The following is a 17,883-nucleotide window of genomic DNA, read 5'->3' on the forward strand; positions in this document are numbered from 1 at the left end:
GATGAGTGTGGCCAGGGACAGCAAGTAGGAGTGTGGGTAGGACAGCAGGTGATCTGGGCATGAGAGAAGAGAGGATGAAAGGGAGCATCTTCCACAAGGAGAGACCACCTTGGCTTTAACCAAGGCCGCCTCTGCAGGTTTCCATGAGGACACGGCTCTAGGAAACCACAGGGCTCCTGTTATGATCAACCTGTACTCTGAGAATCCTGTGGAAATAATTAAAGGGAGCCTCAGGCTGCAGCCTGCCAGCCCTGCTCGGTGCTTACTGGGGTTGAGAGCAGCGGTGGCAGGTCTAGTCCTTGTGGGATCCTCTCTACTCTGGAGTATGAGGATCCTTTCAGTTCACATTCAGGACCATCATATCAACTTTTGGCAGGGCCTGGGCCCCCTCCTCTGTGCTGCTCTAAATTTACATCTCAAACCCAGGTCCTCAACTTCTTGGGACCCCTCAAGAGGAACTAAAGGGGCACCTCGGCCCATTACTGCTGGCTCAGCCCACTACTGCCACCACCTGCTGACAGTTCTGTGGGACTCTCTGTTCTAGAGTCATTGGGGTTCTCAGTCCTCATTCAGTGTCCTCACCTTGGCTCCAGGTAGGGCCTGGGACACCCTCCTCTGTTGATCTGATGTCTTTCCCCTCAAACAAAGGTTCTCACCAACCTGATGCCATCAAAAATAAAGTAGGGTTCACACACCCCTGACTTCCATGCCTGGGCTCCTTAATGCTGCAGACAAGGGGGGGGGCTTTCTGGGGGGTGAGTACCATCACTCTTCATTCAGGGTCCTCACTCTGACTTCTGTGAAGCCCTGGGTCTCCTCCCTCTGCAAAATTGAGGCCACTCACTTAGTCCAATAGCCTCACCTCTGGGACTCTCCAGACAGAAATGAGGCGGGTGCCTCAGCCTAAGAAATATTTGGCGTTTTCCCAGGGCTGAGAGAAGGGTCAGAATTTATGAGACACACTTTTTAGAGTTGATGCTCCCCCTTAGTCCTCCCTCAGGTCTCTGACCTTAACTACAGGTAGGACTTAGGACTCCTGCCTCCAATACACTGGTAGGACTTAGGCCCCCTGGCTCAGAGCAAATCCTTAAATTCTGAGTCCCTAGAGGGGAAAGACAGGGTCCTCCATATAGGACTACTCCCACCTAGAGCCTCCAGAAACAAGTTCAGGGATGCTGCTTTCCCTAACTGGGAAGAGACCCCTCATTAGCACTCAGGGACCTCATTTTCACTGCAGACAGGGCCTAGGTCTCCTCCATCTGCAGGAACCAGGCTACTCCCTTAGACCAAGGCCTTCCCTATCTGAGACTTTCCAGGCATAAAGTCTGATAGCTCTGCCAACAGCAGTAGTGAGACTTAGTGGGCCCTCATGTGTTATGGATCTGGATGGTCCCCTCAGTCCCCATGCAAGGTCCTTACCTTGACTCCAGACTAGTCCTGAGAATTTACTCTCAGGGGGCCAGAGGCCTCACCCACAGACAAATGTCTTTACTTCCTGGAAACTGAATTGGAAGTAAGGATGAGTCATATCCGGCCACAACTGCCCAGGGTCTCTAAGGGCTGAAAGCAGGGACAGGGCTCTGAGAGACCCCACTGTTCTGGAGTCGGTGGTCCCTAAGTCCTCACTTAGGGTATTCCTTTTGGTATCTATCAGAGCCTGAGACTCCTCCCTCCACTAAATTTGAGTTCACCAAGCTCCAAACAAAGCCTTCACTTCCAGGAGCTCTTGGGGAGTGGCAGGTGGTGGTTGTCAGGGCCTGTCAAATAAAACTGTCCCTGCCTGGAGCCTCCCGGAACCAAATGTAGGGGTACTGTTTTCTGTCGCCATCTCTACTGGGAAGAGATCCCCCTCATTAGCATTCAGGACCCTCCCCTCGGCTCCAGTTAGGGCCTATGTTTCCTTCATCTGCAGAATCAGGGCTACTCTCTTAGACCAAGGCCTTCCTCCCTAAGACTTTCTAGGCAGAACTCAATGTAACAGCCATGCCAAGACCTTCCATTGCCGACCCCAGGGGCAGTACTTTGTGGGGCCACTTTTGTTATAGGAGGGGGAATGGTCCCTTCACTTCACATGCAGGTCCTCACCTTGACTTCAGAGAAGTCCTGGAAACCCACCCTCGGCGGAACAAATGCTACGCCCACTGGTCGATGTATCTCCCCCACCCCCGTTTCCCAAGCGGAAGTTCAGGTGAATCATATCCGGCTATGGCTGCCGGGGGTTCTGAGGGCTGACCGCAAGGACTAGGCTCTGTGGGATCGCAGTGTTCTGAAGCTGATGGTCCCTAGGTCCTCAGTCAGGGTCCTCACCTATCAGGCTCTGATAGATACCAAGGTGAGGACCCTGACTGAGTGAGGACCCTGAGGACCTGGGGACCACCAACTTCAGAACACTGCGATCCCATGAACTTGGGACTCCTCCCCTACTGACCCAAGTCAGCCAGCCCCCAAGGCAAGCCCTCACCTTCCCGAGTCCCTAGTGAGGAGTCAGGGTGCACTGCTTCTGACTTAACTGCCTGGGGCCCCAGAGGCTTGAAAAGAGGGACAGGACTCTGTGAGCCTCTGTCTTTGGGGAAGAGATTCTCTCATTAGCACTGAGGGTCCTCACCTTGACTCCCAACCCTCTGCAGAAATGGGGCCCATCCTGTTAGACAAGGCCCTTCCCTCCCTGAGACTCACCAGGCAGAAATAAAAAGGCTTCTCGCCCTTATAGCTCTGCCTGAAGCCTCTCACGATTAAGAATGGGGGCGAGGGTTTGTAAAGCCCCCTCATTTGTGGGTCTAGCAATGTCCTCTTTACTCACTCAGGGACCTGACCTTGCTCCTGGCCAGTCGTGTGACTCCATCCTGTCTGACATGAGGTTACTCTGCTGGGATCAAGGGCTGCTCCTTCCTGAGACCTCCCAGGTGGAAGAGTGAGCCACATTACGCTAGGGATGTTTGGGTCCTGAGAGGCGGACAGCAGAGTCAAGTCTCTTTGGAACACCACTGTTCTGGAGTCGGTGGTCCCCACATTCATCACCCAGGGACCTCAGCTTGATACCTATCCAACCCAGGATCCTCCCTCTACTGAAGTGTGACCATTCTCCTTAGGCTAAGACTTTGACCTTGCTGAGAACTCTGAGGAGTAAAAGAGGGGATACCCACTCTGATTGCCTTGCCTGGGCATTCTAGGCCTGAGAGCAGGTTTGGCAGGTCTCTGAATGACCCCCTATAATGTGGGGTGGTTGTCTCCCCAGTCTTCGTGGGGGTCCTGTCTCTCAAATCAAAGAACTGGGAAACTCCACACCCACGAAAACTGGAGCAGTGTCCCTAATGCAAACCTTGCAGGTTCTTGTCCCTGACTTGATGTGAGATAGGAAAACCACAACATAAGACAGGGGACCCAAGAGAGAGGCGGACTGTCAAAAAAAAATGATGCTGATCTAGCCTTTTTTTTCAGTAGTCAGAGCCTCTTGGGTGACTTCTGTTTTAGTTGATTTACTTCCCAACAGGAAGGAGTTTTCCAGGTTGGTTTCGTGATTCCCCAATCTTGAGGGTATCTGACACTGCATATGTAGATGGTCATATTGTCAATGAATATTATCTGTTTCTCCTCTTTGTTCATGCATTTGATTTACTGTGGTATTTCTAACTACTTTAGCTATGTATTTCAATCCAGTTCTCTGCACACAGAATCCTTATTTCACCCCCTGAGGTAGTTTGGAGTATTAAGGAACACAAAGTTTGCTTTAGGCAGAGAAGAGTGGAATGATGGTGTGTTCAAGAGGAATTCAGACTAGGGGTCTAGTCCCAGCCCTGTCACTTACTAGCCCTGTAAACTTGAGCATATTACCAAACTCCAAGACAAAGAAATCACAATCACCCATAGTGCTGTTTAGTGATGTCAATTATGTAATATATCCTCATTAGAGGATATAATATACAGTGTGTTTGTGGGAGAGATTTTCTCAGTTGGATACAACTTAAAGTTCTCAGAATTTTTGTCAATGACCAATATTTTCCCTAACTTCCAGCTGCCCTTCCATCTGAATCACCATTATTTTCACTCATTTAACCATCAGCAAAAACCTAGACTTTGCCAAATTACACGCAAGATAAAGTAACTGAGTGCTCTTTCGATAGAGTGGTCTATGACTCCCCCAATCCAGGGTAAAGAGTGCCAGTCCAGTGGGTTCTGGACACCCACCTCAAAGAAGTAGAACCCCTATTGCTCAGAAACTCCCTGGTGATGATGTATATAGAACATCTAGTCTGTACACTGTGTTCAGATGCACTGGGCAAGAGCACAGACACCTACCACTTCTCCACTATGTGGAGATCTTCTCTGGTTTAGCCACAATCCCAAAGAATATGTTAAGGACAAACTTCCATTGCAGGCTTAGTTTTTCATCTCTGAGGCCCTCCATCTGAGGGCCTGGCCCCTGCTCACCGCTCCCATAAACCTCATCTAGCCTGCCATACAATCTCACTTGAAATTTCCCCTCGCTGAAGGGCATGCAGTTTCCTAAAGCTCCACACGGCCTTGCCCCAGGACTTTGGTACTTGACTGCTTTCAACTCAAGCCTCCTCCCCTCTTCAAACCCCTCCCCCCTTTTTACTTGTTCTTCAGATCACAGAGAATATATCACCATCTCTTTTTATATGATAGCAGCATCCAGACTCTAAAATTCAATGGGCAGGGGCTAGAACTTGTTGTTGCTGTTTTGAGTGTTTTTTTTTTTTTTTTTTTTAAAGCATCCCCAGTACTAGCCTGAAGCCTTCCAAAGAGCTCATTCCCACTTAAGGATTGGAAATAAGTGAGAGTGAGCATGAGGTCTAACTCACCAACATTTCATTTCTCTTACACACCTGAATAATCTAAGCAAGTCTAGGTATATAACTTCTACTTTTATGAGAAGAAACACTAGAAGGAATTAGGCAAACCAAGAATTGACAATCTTTTCCTTATTTACACTTTTTTTTCCCTTAATGATTAAATATTTATAAAGTGCCTACTGTATACTAGGCACTGTGCTGAGGCTACAACCCCAAATAAGACAGAATGTCTGCTTCTTTACAAACAACTTTATTGAGGTATGATTGACATACCAAAAGCTGTATACATTTAATGTATACAACTTGATGAGCTGGAAGATAAGTATGCACCTGTGAACCACCACCACGAATCAATGCCATAAACATACCCATTCCCTCCAAAAGTTTTCTCCTGCCCTTTTTATTATTTTTCAGGAGTACAATAACAATTAACATAATATCTACCCTCTCAGCAAACTTTTAAATATCCAGTATGACATTGTTATCTATAGATGCTATACAGTATATTTCTAGGACTTATTCACCTTCTAGAACTGAAACTCTGTATCCCTTGCCCAATGCCTCTCCAATACCCCTCCTCTCAGCACCTGGCAGCCACCATACTATTCTGCTTCTATCAGTTTGACTATTTTCGATTCCTTATATAACATGTATTTGTCCTTTTGTGTCTGGCTTATTTCACTTAGCATAATGTTTTCCAGGTTCATCTCTGTTGCTGCAAATGGCAAGGTTTCCTTCTTTTTAAGGTTGAATAATATATGTATACGCCATATTTTCTTTATACATTCATCCAACAATGAACATTTAGGTTGCATCCATGTCTTGGCTATTGTGAACAGTGCTGCAATGAATATGGGGTGCAGATATCTCTTCAAGATCCTAATTTCAATTCCTTTCGATACAGACCCAGAAACAGAATTGCTGGATCATATGACAGCTCCATTTTTAATTTTTTGAGGAACCCCCATACTGCTCCATAGTGGGTATGCCAATTTACATTCCCATCAACAGTGTAAAAGAGTTGTCTTGCCCAAATACTTGCATTTAATCAGCTTACTCTCTACTTGGGGAGAGAGCAAGACAATAAACTTTGTAATTGTTGTGCTAAGAACACTTAATGTGAGAACTACACTTAACAAATTTTTAAGAGCACAATAAAATATTGTTAAATATATGCACAATGCTTTTTTCCTAAGCACACCGATTTTTCTTTCTTTTTAATTTTATTTTAAATCTATTAATTAACATATAGTGTATTATTAGTTTCAGAGGTAGAGTTTAGTGGTTCATCAGTTAGGCACAAGATGTTACAGCAGAATCTATTCATCTTGCATAACTGAAACTATACCTGTTCAACAACAACTTCTCATTTCTCCCTGACCCCCAAGCCCTGGCCACCACCATTCTACTCTGTGTTTCTATTTGTTTGACTATTTTGGATACTATATAAATGGAATCATGCAGTATTTATCCTTATGTGACTGGCTTATTTCATTTAGAATAATGTCACCCAGATTCATCCATGTTGTCCTATGTAAGAGGATTTCCTTTATTTTTAAGGCCAAATAATATTCCACTGTATGTATATATTACATTTTCTTTATCCATTTATCTGCTGATGGAGATTTGGGTTGTTTCCATATCTTGGCTATTTTAAGTAATGGTGTAATGAACATAGGAATGCAGATAACTCTTTAAGATACTGATTTCATTTCCTTTGGGTATATACTCAGAAGTGGGATTGCTAAATCATGTGGTAGCTCTAATTTTAATTTTCTAAGGAATCTCCAAACAGTTTCTCCATAATGGCTGTACCAATTTACATTCCCACCAACAGTGCACAAGATTCCCTTTTCTCCACACTCCCACCTTGTTATTTCTTGTCTTTTTGATAATAGCCATCCTACTAACAAGTTTGAGGTGATACCATTTGAGGTGGTATCTTTGTTTGTTTGCTATTGAGTTGTACGAGTTCCTTGTATAATTTCGATATCAGTCCCTTAGATATATGGCTTGCTAATATTTCCTCCCACTCCACAGATTGCCTTTTTGTTGATTGTTTCCATTGCTGTACAGATGACTTTTGGTTTGATGTAGTCCCGCTTGTTTCTGCTTTTCTTGCCTGTGTTTCTGTTGTCATATTCAAAAAAATCTCTGCTAAAACCACTGTCAAAGAGATTTTTCCCTGTTTTTTCCTTAGGAATTTTATGGTTTTGAGTCTCATTTTTAAGTCTTTAATTAATTTTTCATTAATCTTTGAGCATGACATAAATAGCTTCCAATTCAATTCTTTTGCATGTGGATATTCAGTTTCCCAATAGCATTTAATTGAAGAGACTATCCTTTCAACTATTGTGTATTCTTGGTGGCCTTGTTACCGATTACTTGACCATTTATGCATGGGTTTATTTCTGGGCTTTATTCTGTTCCATTGGTCTATGTGTCTGATTTTATACTAGTATAACACTGTTTTGTTTTTGTTTTGTTTTGAGAGACAGAGAGAGAGAGAGGGAGAGAGAGAGAGAGAGAGAGAGAGAGAGAGAGTGTGTGTGTGTGTGTGTGTGTGTGTGAGAGCAGGGGCTGGGGTAGGGACAGAGGAAGAGGTGGAGAGAGCATCTTAAGCAGTCTCCACACCCAGGGCAGAGCCCGATGCGGAGCTTGATCGCACGATCCTGAGATCATGACCGGAGCCAAAAATCAAGAGTTGGACGCTTAACTGAGCCACCCAGGCACCCCAACACTGTTTTCATTAATATAGTTTTGTAATATAGTTCAAGAAGTATGATGCCTCCATCTTTGTTTCTTTTTCTCAACATTACTTTGGTATTCAGGGCCTCTTGTGATTTCATATGAAATTCAGGGTTTTTTTTTTTCTATTTCTATGAAAAATTCATTGGAATTATGAGGTTTCTGCACTTAATCTGTAGATCACTTTGAGTAGTATGAATTTTTTAAAAAACGTTAATTCTTTCCATCAGTGAACATGGGATATCCTTCCTTTTATTTGTGTATTCTTCAATTTCTTCCATCAATGTCTTATTGTTTTCAGTGTATAGATCTTTTTCCTCCTTGGTTAAATTTATTCCTATTTTATTTTTTGACACTTTTAAATAGAATTATTTTCTTAATTTCTTTTTCAAATAGTTTGTTGTTAGTATATAGAAACACAACTGATTTTTGTGTTTTGATTTTGTATCCTGCAACTTAATACATTTATTAGTTCTAAAAGTATTTTGGGTACATGGCATCACCTCAATCTCTTCCCCCACATAGAGAGAAGTCACAGTCTCTCTTGGGGCTCAGCTGTGCCAACTTGAGGGAGGGGCTGATGCCAGTGAAGTCTAATTACTGTTCCTACCCATTTCAAGTGTAGTTGATCTCAGTTTTATGCTCACATGTAGTATCACACTTTCTTGAATAGATTCTGGACCTTTCATGAAGATATTTGTTACTTATATCATAGTTAACTCTGTGCTTCTGTGGGTAAATAAGGGCTGGAAATTCTTACTCCACCACCTTGTTGGTACCAAAACCTTTTCTTTATTTCTTGATACCAACAATTCTACCACAGGGCTCATTCACATTTGCAAGAAAATCCCCATTCATATGACATGTTATTTTGCTCTAGACCACAAAAAGAGATGCAAGGTGGGGCACCTGGTTGGCTCAGTCAGTTAAGGATCCAACTTTTGATTTCAGCTCAGGTTCAGATCTCAGAGTCCTGAGATCAAGCCCTGCCTTGGGCCCTGTGCTGGAAGTGGAGCCTGCTTAAAGATTCTCTCTCCCTCTTCCTGTACCCCTCAACCCCGGTCATGTGCACTCTCGCTCTCTCTCTAAAAACAAAGAGAGAGAGAGATATGCAAGGATTTTTAATTTGTTACACAAAATACCAGAACATTTATACTTACACTAATCAATAGCAATACATGTGTGATACATATTATTCATAAACACAGATACTGAAGTCAAATAAACCTTCTATTTCAAGAAACAGTATTTTAAGAGTACCAAAAAGAAACTCCAAAATAAAAACAGATAAATCTCCTACTTACTCAAGTAAAGCAAGAACAAAAAGAAGACATATACAATGTGTTCCTTTCAGCTCCACCTAGGTGTTTCATTACTTAGAATGCTGACCTCTCTTTTTACAAGATGAAAAATTCCCCCACCCTACCCCGACTTCACTAGATGTGGGAGTTGTTACTGGTCTCGGCCCTGGCACATTCCCTGGTCCTGGCAGCAGTGCCAGGCCTGACAGCCACTCACTCACGTTCTCGCTCACATCTCAAAGCCTCTTTACACTTCATTATGTGATGAATTCAGGACCTCCAAGGGCTGACAGCAGGACCTGGACTCTATGGGCCACCAGGGTTCTGGGTGGGTGCTTCCTTCATTCTTTTAAAGGGAACTCACATTTATATCTGGTAACTCCCTCTTCTGACCTGAGATTGCCTTCCTCAGACCAAAGCTCTCAAGACTCTGACAACTGTGTTGAAACAGTGAGGAGATTCCCAGGCTGACAGCTCTGCCTGGAGCCTTCTAGCTTTGAGAGAAGGCAGGGGCTTCTGTCTCTGTAACACTCAATATTCTGGGATGTTGCTTCCTCCTTTCCCCAGTTCTGGTTCATGGGTATCCTCCTAAAGGCTCTTGACACTTCCATTAAGGGCTTCTTGGGCAATGCCACATCCCTGAAAATTCTTGAGCCATTTCCCTACTCCGAACCTTGAAGAGAATGGGTCCTTGTCCTAGGAGTGATAGGAGATGGGAAATCCACAACTGCACATATCGGGGGGCCCAGGTAAGTGGGCTGTAAGAGAAATAAACTATGTTGGTCTATCCTTCTTTTTCCTGGCCAGGCTTAAGTTCTCATGTAACCTCTGTTCTAATACATTTACTTTTTATAAGGAAGTGGCTGAGTCAGAAAATTTTTTTGAGTCCCTGATCTTTTAAGGTTATCTGAAATCACATATGCAGATGATCCTATAGCCTGCAAATATTATCTCTTTTTTCCCCTTTATTCACACCTCACATTTATTTTAGTACTATTATTGCTCTGGCATATCATAATATACCTGGTATGGAGTAGTTGGTTGCCTCATTCCTCATGCAGGATTCTTTTTTTTTTAAAGATTTATTTACTTTAGAGAGAGAGAGAGAGCTCGCGTGTGAGTGGCAGGAGGGGCAGAGGGAGAGACTCTTCAAGCCGACTCCCTGCTGAGCGTTGGAGCTCAACATGGGGCTCAATCCCACCACCCAGGAGCTCAGGACCTGAGCCAAAACCGAGTTGGATGCTTAACCGACTGAGCCCCCCAAGCGCCCCCTCATACAGGACTCTTACGTTGATATTGTCATGGCTGGGATTCCACTTCCGAACGGCCAGCAGGTAAACCAAGGCCTTCATTCCCATGCGACCCTCCAGGCAGAAGTCGGGGGGCACTTGAGCCTGCCAGGTCTTGCCTGTGCCTCCCCGGCGAACAGTAGAGAAGGTGTTCGGTGTAGTCCTGTCAGTTGTGGGTTGGGTGATCCCATGTCCACACACAGTGTCTTCACCCTTCCCAGGACTCCACCCTCTCTGCTGATTTGAAGATATAGCCTTCGGACAAAGGCCACACCTTCCCAGGACCGGAGGCAAAAGTCAGTGATCACCACAGGCAACACTTCGGAACTCACAGAGCTGACAACTGGGACAGGATTTTTATGGGATCCTACTGTTCTGGCTGGGTCCTTTCATTGTCCTCCTTCAGGTCTATCTCCATGATTTCTGAGAGGCTGAACCTCCTTTCTCTAATAACCTGAGGACTCTGCCCTTAGATGAAGGCTCTTGTGTCAGTGAGAAGCCTTAACTCTAAGTGAGGGTATGCGCAGCCTGACAACTGTGTCTGAGACCGTCTGTGCTTAAGAACAGAGGGGACTGAAGTCCCTGGCATCCCCTATATTCTGCAGTGTGGGTCTCCCCAATCCTTCTACAAGGGTCCTCACCTTGGTTTCTGTCTCTAGGACTTAAGGCTTCACGGGAAATTCCACAGCTCTGCACCTCTGGAGCAGTTTCTGCTTTGCAAACCTTGCAGAGAATGCGCCTCTATCCTGGGAGTGATGTGAAATCGGGAAGCTGTAGCACAAGGCAGGAATCCCAGGCCAGGTGGTGGGCCATCATGGGAAAAAAATACACTTGAGCTATTCCTTCCGTTCGTCAGCCAGGTGAAGATTCTCAAGTAGCTTCTGTTCTGCGAGATCTACTTTCTACAGGTTAACAGATTGTCCAGGCTGATTCTGAGAGCCCCTGATATTTTGAGGTGTTTTAACATTGCAAATGTAGATGGTCATACTGTCACCTAATCCTGTCATTTATTTAATTATACCTCTTAATTATTTTGGTATTCTTTTTGCTCTGACTATATATTCCAATCCAGCAGTTTGGACACAAAGCCATTCTTTTTATCACCTAAGACAAATCTTGAAGTACTGAGAAGAAAACTGAAATAAGAAACACAGGGTGTGGCTCAGGGTGGGAGGAGTAAAATAGTGTGGGCTCTATAATAATTGAGACCAGGAGTCGAGTCCCAGCCTTGTCATTTGCTAGCCCTATGAATTTTGGCACACTGCTGAACTTATGAGCCTCAAGCCCTTCTCTGTGAAGTAAGTTTGATGAGCCCTATCTTGTAGGACTGGTGTAATGTACAGAAAGCATCTGTTGCTGGGCCTGTCTTGTACTGAGACATTAGGGAATGGCAGTTATTACTATGATTATCTTGACCTCAGACATTACCATCTATGCAGCTGAGTTTTGTTTTTTACAACTAAGACATGTCAGAGAATATGCAGTGCCCTGGCCAAGAAAAACCTCCCAATCAGCCAAAATTCTGCTTAGGAATGAAAACATAAGTAATATGTTCTCTCAGCCCCCTCTTTACCATGCTTTTCACTTGTTCTTTATGAAGTACTATCTCACCCTCTTTCATAAGGACAGCTGCTCCTAGAATCTATAATTGTATGGGCAGTGGCTGGGTCTTCTTTGACTAAACATCCCCAGTACAAGCATGAAGACTTCCCAAGAACAGATGCTCAACGTCTGTGTAAAATAAGAGACACGAATAAAGAGGTCTGATTCACTATGATTTATATTCTCAAACATTCTTGACGAACATAAACAAATTGAGGTATACGTCTTTTAAATTTACAAAAAGTAAGACAAACCAAGAATTAACCAATTTTTACTCAATCTATCTATCCATCCATCCATCCATCTATCTACCTTCTGATCCCAACTATTTTAGTGTGGAATTCTCACTTTTCCAAGGATATTCCTATCCTAAAGCCATGTTAGCTTGTTTTGGATCACAAAAGTGCTTTAAGGATGTCTAATTTTTATTTCAAAAAAACAAAAACAAACTCTTACTCCTAAACCTGATAAACAGCAATAAATGTGTGATCCATGTCATTCATAAACTTATATTCTGAATCTAAATAAACTTTATGTTGAAAGGAACACTGCTTGAAACATGTAAACAAACAAAAAGATAGCAAGTTATTTGTGCATATCAGGAACACTAATTAATAGGCCTTTCCAACAACAAAGCGAAGACTCTGCCTCAGCCCTGTCTAGGGACGAGAGGAGCGGCTGGACTTGGCCCGGGAACGTGCACCGGCCTTGGTAATAGAGGCAGCCTGGGCTGCGGCTTGGGCTCGCTCTTCCTCATCTTGCAGAGCCTCTTCATAATGCGGCGGGAAGGCACTGGGGACGGTATCATGGATCTTGGCCAGAAACTCTAGGACTTTCATCTTGCTGGTCTCAGCATGGGCCCTCGGGCCCCACAGGAACTCGTAGCGTGGAGGATCACTGTTGGCCACCTGGCGGTACTCCAGGTACTTTTCCTGCACCAAATCTTGGGTGATGAGCTTCCTGGGCTCCCCAAAGATGAAGTGCCTCCTTCCATCATAGATGCCCAAAATATTCAGGAATCCCCAGATATCTTCCTCAGAGGCGCGGTTGCCACTCAAGAAGATCACACCGAGGAGAGGCATGAGAAGCCCATTCTTAGGAAAGCCCGAGATGCTGCTCACACTGCCGTCACTGGTGAGGTCTAGGCTGCTGACGAGGGTATAGGAGTGACCGCCTGGCTTGACTTCCTTTAATTCTAGGCCAAAGACCAGCTCCACGCGCTCGGAGGCTCTCCTGAGGATCTCGGGGAAGTGCTCCCTGTACCTTTTGTTGACCATCTTCAGCATGTCTGCCTTTTTAATGGGCTCCTTCAATTTATACTTATACAGCAGGAACTGCACCAACATCCCCACCTTTCTGGTTAGAGGATCTTTGCGAGCACTCTCAGGGGAAGTTGAGGCCTGAGAGGAATTTTTATTTTCCTCAACCTGGCTCTTGGCACCTACATTAGCTCTCGGGCGTGAAACACCTGCAGCAGCACTGGTGGTGGCCACACCTTCCTGGGGCTCCTGGGAAGTGCCAGGAACAGGGGAGCCTGAGGGAGCATCCCCAAAAACAGGAGAGGAGGAAGGAGTGGTCTCTTCCCCCTCTGCTGTGGTGGCCTGAGCACTCGTAAGACCTTGGGTCTCACCTCTGTTACGGCGGCGTTTCTCACGAGCACGGAGCTTACTCTTCTGACCACGAGGCATAATGGCTGTGATCAGGGATGGCAGGTAAGGGTGTGAGCCAGTGGACAGGTGATTTGGGCCCCTGCAGGAGGGAGAGTAAGATGGTTTTATCACCTTCAACAGGTAGATTCCACTTTGGTTTTATCAAAGGCCACCTCTGCAGGGTCCTTGAGGGTACTGTTCTAGGACCCCACAAAGGATCCTGTTCTCTTGGTCAGCCTATCCCCTAAGAATCCCAGAGAGGAACCACGGAACCCTTAAAGTGTGTCGTATTTGCATCCTGCTAGCCCTGCCTTGGGTTTACTCAGGTGAGAGCAGCTGTCTGCAGTGAGGCCCCCTGTCTTCTGGCATGTTGGGTCCTCTCAGTTTATCTTTAGTATAATCATGTCAATTCTTGGCAAAGCTGGGGCACCCTCCCCTCTGCTGCTTTGAAGGTGACACCTCAAAGCTCCCTGGGACCCAGGAGAAGGAACTGAAGGGATGCCTCAACCTACCTCCCTGCTAGGGAATACCCAGTGCTGAGAGCTCAGTAAGGTCCTGTATGTCCTGAATTCACTGGGATCCTCAGCCTTCCTTTAAGGTCCTCATCTTGGCTCCTTGAAAGGCTTGGCACCACTCCCCTTTGTTGACTGGTGGCTATACCTTCAGACTAAGAATATCACTGCCTTTAGACCTAATATAAAGAAGTGAGGGGGATGCTCAACCTGACAGCCCTTCCCTGTGATTTCAAGGGCTGAAATCAAAGGGTTAAGATGGATGTTTTGATGTCCCCTCTATTCAGGATTGGATGACCCCTTGATTCCTTACTCAGCTTCCTCAAATTTGCTCCTGGTAGAGAAGCTCCACTTTTTCTTGAACTGATGCCTATGTCCTCATAGTAAGAGCGAACCTCCCTGAGTCCCAAGAGGAAGAAGTGAAGACAACCTTATCAGACCCAACACGGTAAAAGCTATTGCAGGCAGGTTGATGTCCTATGGTAGGTGGTCCCCCACAGGATCCCAACTCAAGGTCTAAATCTGACTCACGACAGGGTCTAAGATTTCTTCCTCTGCTGACCTAGAACCGCTCCCCTCAGACCAAGACCCGCACTGGCCTGCTACCGTGGGGTGGTGACTGATGAACACTTCCGCCTGACACCTATCCTTGAGGTCTCCCAGAGCTGATAATAGGCAGGATTCTTTGGGGCCCCACTGATGTGGCATGGGACATGTGAACAGTTCTCAAGGTTTTCACTCTGACACCTGGCATAATCTCAAATCCTCCCTCTGCTGGCTTGAGGCTGCCCACTTTGACCTGGTCCCTCACCTCCCTGAGATGCCCTAGGAAGAAGTGAGTATAAGGCATCATGTCACCATGCCCAAGTTTCCCAGGCGTGAAAACAGGGATAGGGCTTTATGTGGCCCCCTTCTTTCTGGGAGGTGTCCTCCATTCTCACTGGGTATCACAGCCTCAACTCCTGTTAGGAACTGGGTCCATTTTGCTGAAAGGAGCTTGCTCCATTAGACCAAAGCCCTCCCCTTCCTGAGATCACCTCCAGAGAAAATGGGGGGGCACCTCAGCCTGCCAGCTCTGCCCGGGGCCTCCCCTGCTGAGTTTGGGAGTTGAGAGGTAGAGCCCTCAATTCCCTTAGTTGCTAGAGGGAAAAGCAGCTCTCTCAACGTGTGTCTACCCTTCCTGGAGCCTCCGAGAGCAAAGTACAGCGGGGCTTGCCAGTGTGGCCCCCTCTGTTGGGTAAAGGTCTGCTCATAGCCCTCGGGGCCCTCACTGTGAATCCAGTTAGGACCTAGCTCTCCTCCACGTGTACAATCGGGACTACTCCCATACCAAGGCCTTCTCCGTGAGACTTTCTAGGCCAAATTCGGCCAGCCAGTCCGCTGGGACCTTCCAGAGCCCGACCGAAGGGGCAGGTTTGGGAGGCCAACTTTGTTATGGAGGGCGGAATAATCTCTTCAGTCCCCCCCAGGGTCCTCACCTTGACTTTAGACCGGTCCTGGGACACCGTCCCCTGTCCAAAGCACCGCCGCGCCCAGGGGTCGAGGTTCCGCCCAGAACGGAAGTCGGGGGATCCGCATCCGGGGGCGGCGGCACCGGGGTCTCCGGGGGCTGAACGCAGGGGTGGGCGGGGCTCTGTGGGACCCCGGCGCTTGCGGCTCCTCCCTCTGCCAGCCCAGGCCTGCCAGCCCCCAGGGCCCCCACCCTCCTGAGTCCCTAGAGGGGAATCTCTGGTCCTGTCGCTCTGGGGTACTCCTTCCTGAGCCGCACAAGCCTGAAAGCAGGAACAGGGCTCTGGGAGGCGTTTTGTTTTCTTTTAAGAGAGAGAGGTGGGTACGAAGGGGGGAGAGGGAGAGGGAGCATCTTAAGCGGGCTCCGTTTCCAGGGCACAGCCCCGTGCAGGGCTGGATCTCATTATCCTGAGATCATGACCTGAGCTGAAATCAAGAGTCCTAGGCTTAACAGACTGAGCCACCCAGGTGCCCCCTGGAAGGCATTTTTTTTTTTTTTAAAGGAGCTGTACCCTCATCAGCACTCAGAGTCCTCATCTTCAATTAAGGCCGACCCTCCACCCTTAGCAGAACTGGGGCCGCCCCCTTCAGACCAAGGGCTTTTCCTCCCTGAGATTGCACAGGTGGAATCAGTTATAGCTCTTCTGGGGCTCTGTTTGACTCCCTGTGCTGGTAGGATGATCCCTATTGAATTGTCAGGGTTCTTATTATGACTCTTGCTAAGGCCTGGGTTTTCTCTCTTTGCACATCTAGGGCTGACCCCACCTATGCGAGACACTACTGGGAGACTGAGGGGTTTCTTCCACCTCACAACTCTGTCCTGGGCATCCCAGGGCCAAAAGCATCGGGGTGGGTGTTGTGTGGATCCTCTGTTCTGGGGTGAGTGAGTCCCTCATTCTTTTTTTTTTTTTTTTTTAAAGATTTTTATTTATTTATTTGAGAGAGCACATGAGAGGGGGGAGGGTCAGAGGGAGAAGCAGACTCCCTGCTCAGCAGGGAGCCCGATGCGGGACTCGATCCAGGGACTCTAGGATCACGACCTGAGCCGAAGGCAGTCGCTTAACCAACTGAGCCACCTAGGTGCCCTGATTCCCTCATTCTTATTCAGAGTTCTCACCCTGACATCTGACCAGTCTTGGGACTCCAGTGTCTGCTGACCTGAGGCTGCCCCCATCAAATCAAAGTACACACCTTCTGGGGACCGAATTGGAACTCAGAATGAGCCACATCCAGGATAGTATGTCTGTTCTCCTACAGTAGAGGACCCAAACCGGACTCTGTGGAACCCCATTGTTCTGGCAGGGTCCTTCCATCATTCCTCATTTGGGGTCCTTCATATCTATCAGAGGCTGGGACTCCTTCTTCTACTGACCTAAGATTGTCCTTGTTTGGCCGAGGCTCTTAAGTCCTCGAGAGGCCTGAAGAATAAGTGAGGGCATGCTCAGCCTGAGAGCTCTGTCTGAGGTCAGTCTGAGCTCTGTCTGTCTCTGTCTAAGTATGAAAGCATGTAGAAGCCTATGTGTGATCCCCTGTATTCTGGGATATTGGTCACCCAAGGCCTCTAATATTGGGCTTTTCATCTTGGCTCCTGTCCCTTGGATTAAAGGCTTTCTGGGAAACGCCACATCCTTGCCAAAACCTGAGCAGTTTCCCCTCTGCAAACCTCAGTCCCTGTCCTTGGAGTGATGTGAGATGGGGAAGCTAAAGTACAAGGCAGGAATCCCAGAAAGGTGAGGGGCTGTTAGGGGGGAAATGTGCTGCTATTTTCCTTCTCTTCATCAGCCAGACTTAGTCTCATGTAAATTCTCTTCTGATAGATTTATACTGTATGGGGAAGGGCTGTCCAGGAGGACTTTGTGAGCTCCTCATCTTTCAAGGTTATCTGATATTTCATGTGTAGATGATCATATTATCACCTTGTATTCTTTTTTCATGCCTCTCATTTATTTTGGTATTCGTACTGCTCTAGAAATGTATTCCAACCCAGTAGTATGAGCATAGAGTCCTTATTTTCATTGCCTGAGATACATTTTTAAGAAGAAAGGGGGAAATTGAATAAGAGACATAAGGTGGGCCTCAGGCTGGAACTGTGACAGTTGTGGGCTCTAGACTAGTCCAGACTAGGGGTCTAGTTTCAACCCTGTCCCTTAACAGCTGTGCAAATTCAGACACATTACTAAACTTTGTTAGCATCAGGCTCTGCATCTGTGAAGTGGGTTTGATGAGCTCTGTCTTATAGGATGGTGGACTGTAGTTAATATGTGTTAAGTGCCTGGCACAATACCTGGCCTATTGGCAATTCAACATGGCATTTATTGGTATGATTAATTTGAACCACGATTATATCACCCACCCTGCCAGGATTTTTTTTTTTAATCCAGCAGCTGTCAGCAAATATGTAGCATTCTAGAACAAAGAAAATCCAATCAGCCGAAATGCTGATTAGCAAGGAAAACTAA

General features: G+C 46.4%; 1 protein-coding gene across 1 annotated transcript; it reads right to left on the minus strand.

Annotated features, from left to right (window-relative positions):
* Positions 1 to 12,413: 12,413 nt before the first annotated feature.
* On the minus strand, positions 12,414 to 13,442 carry LOC110569813 (melanoma-associated antigen B1-like). The gene has a single exon (XM_021677770.2). It carries the CDS (start codon positions 13,440 to 13,442, stop codon positions 12,414 to 12,416), a length of 1,029 nt encoding a protein of 342 aa, XP_021533445.2.
* Between the last annotated feature and the right edge of the window lie 4,441 nt (positions 13,443 to 17,883).

Source organism: Neomonachus schauinslandi, chromosome X (genome assembly GCF_002201575.2).
Source record: "Neomonachus schauinslandi chromosome X, ASM220157v2, whole genome shotgun sequence".
In the NCBI taxonomy this organism is placed as follows: Eukaryota; Metazoa; Chordata; class Mammalia; order Carnivora; family Phocidae; genus Neomonachus; species Neomonachus schauinslandi.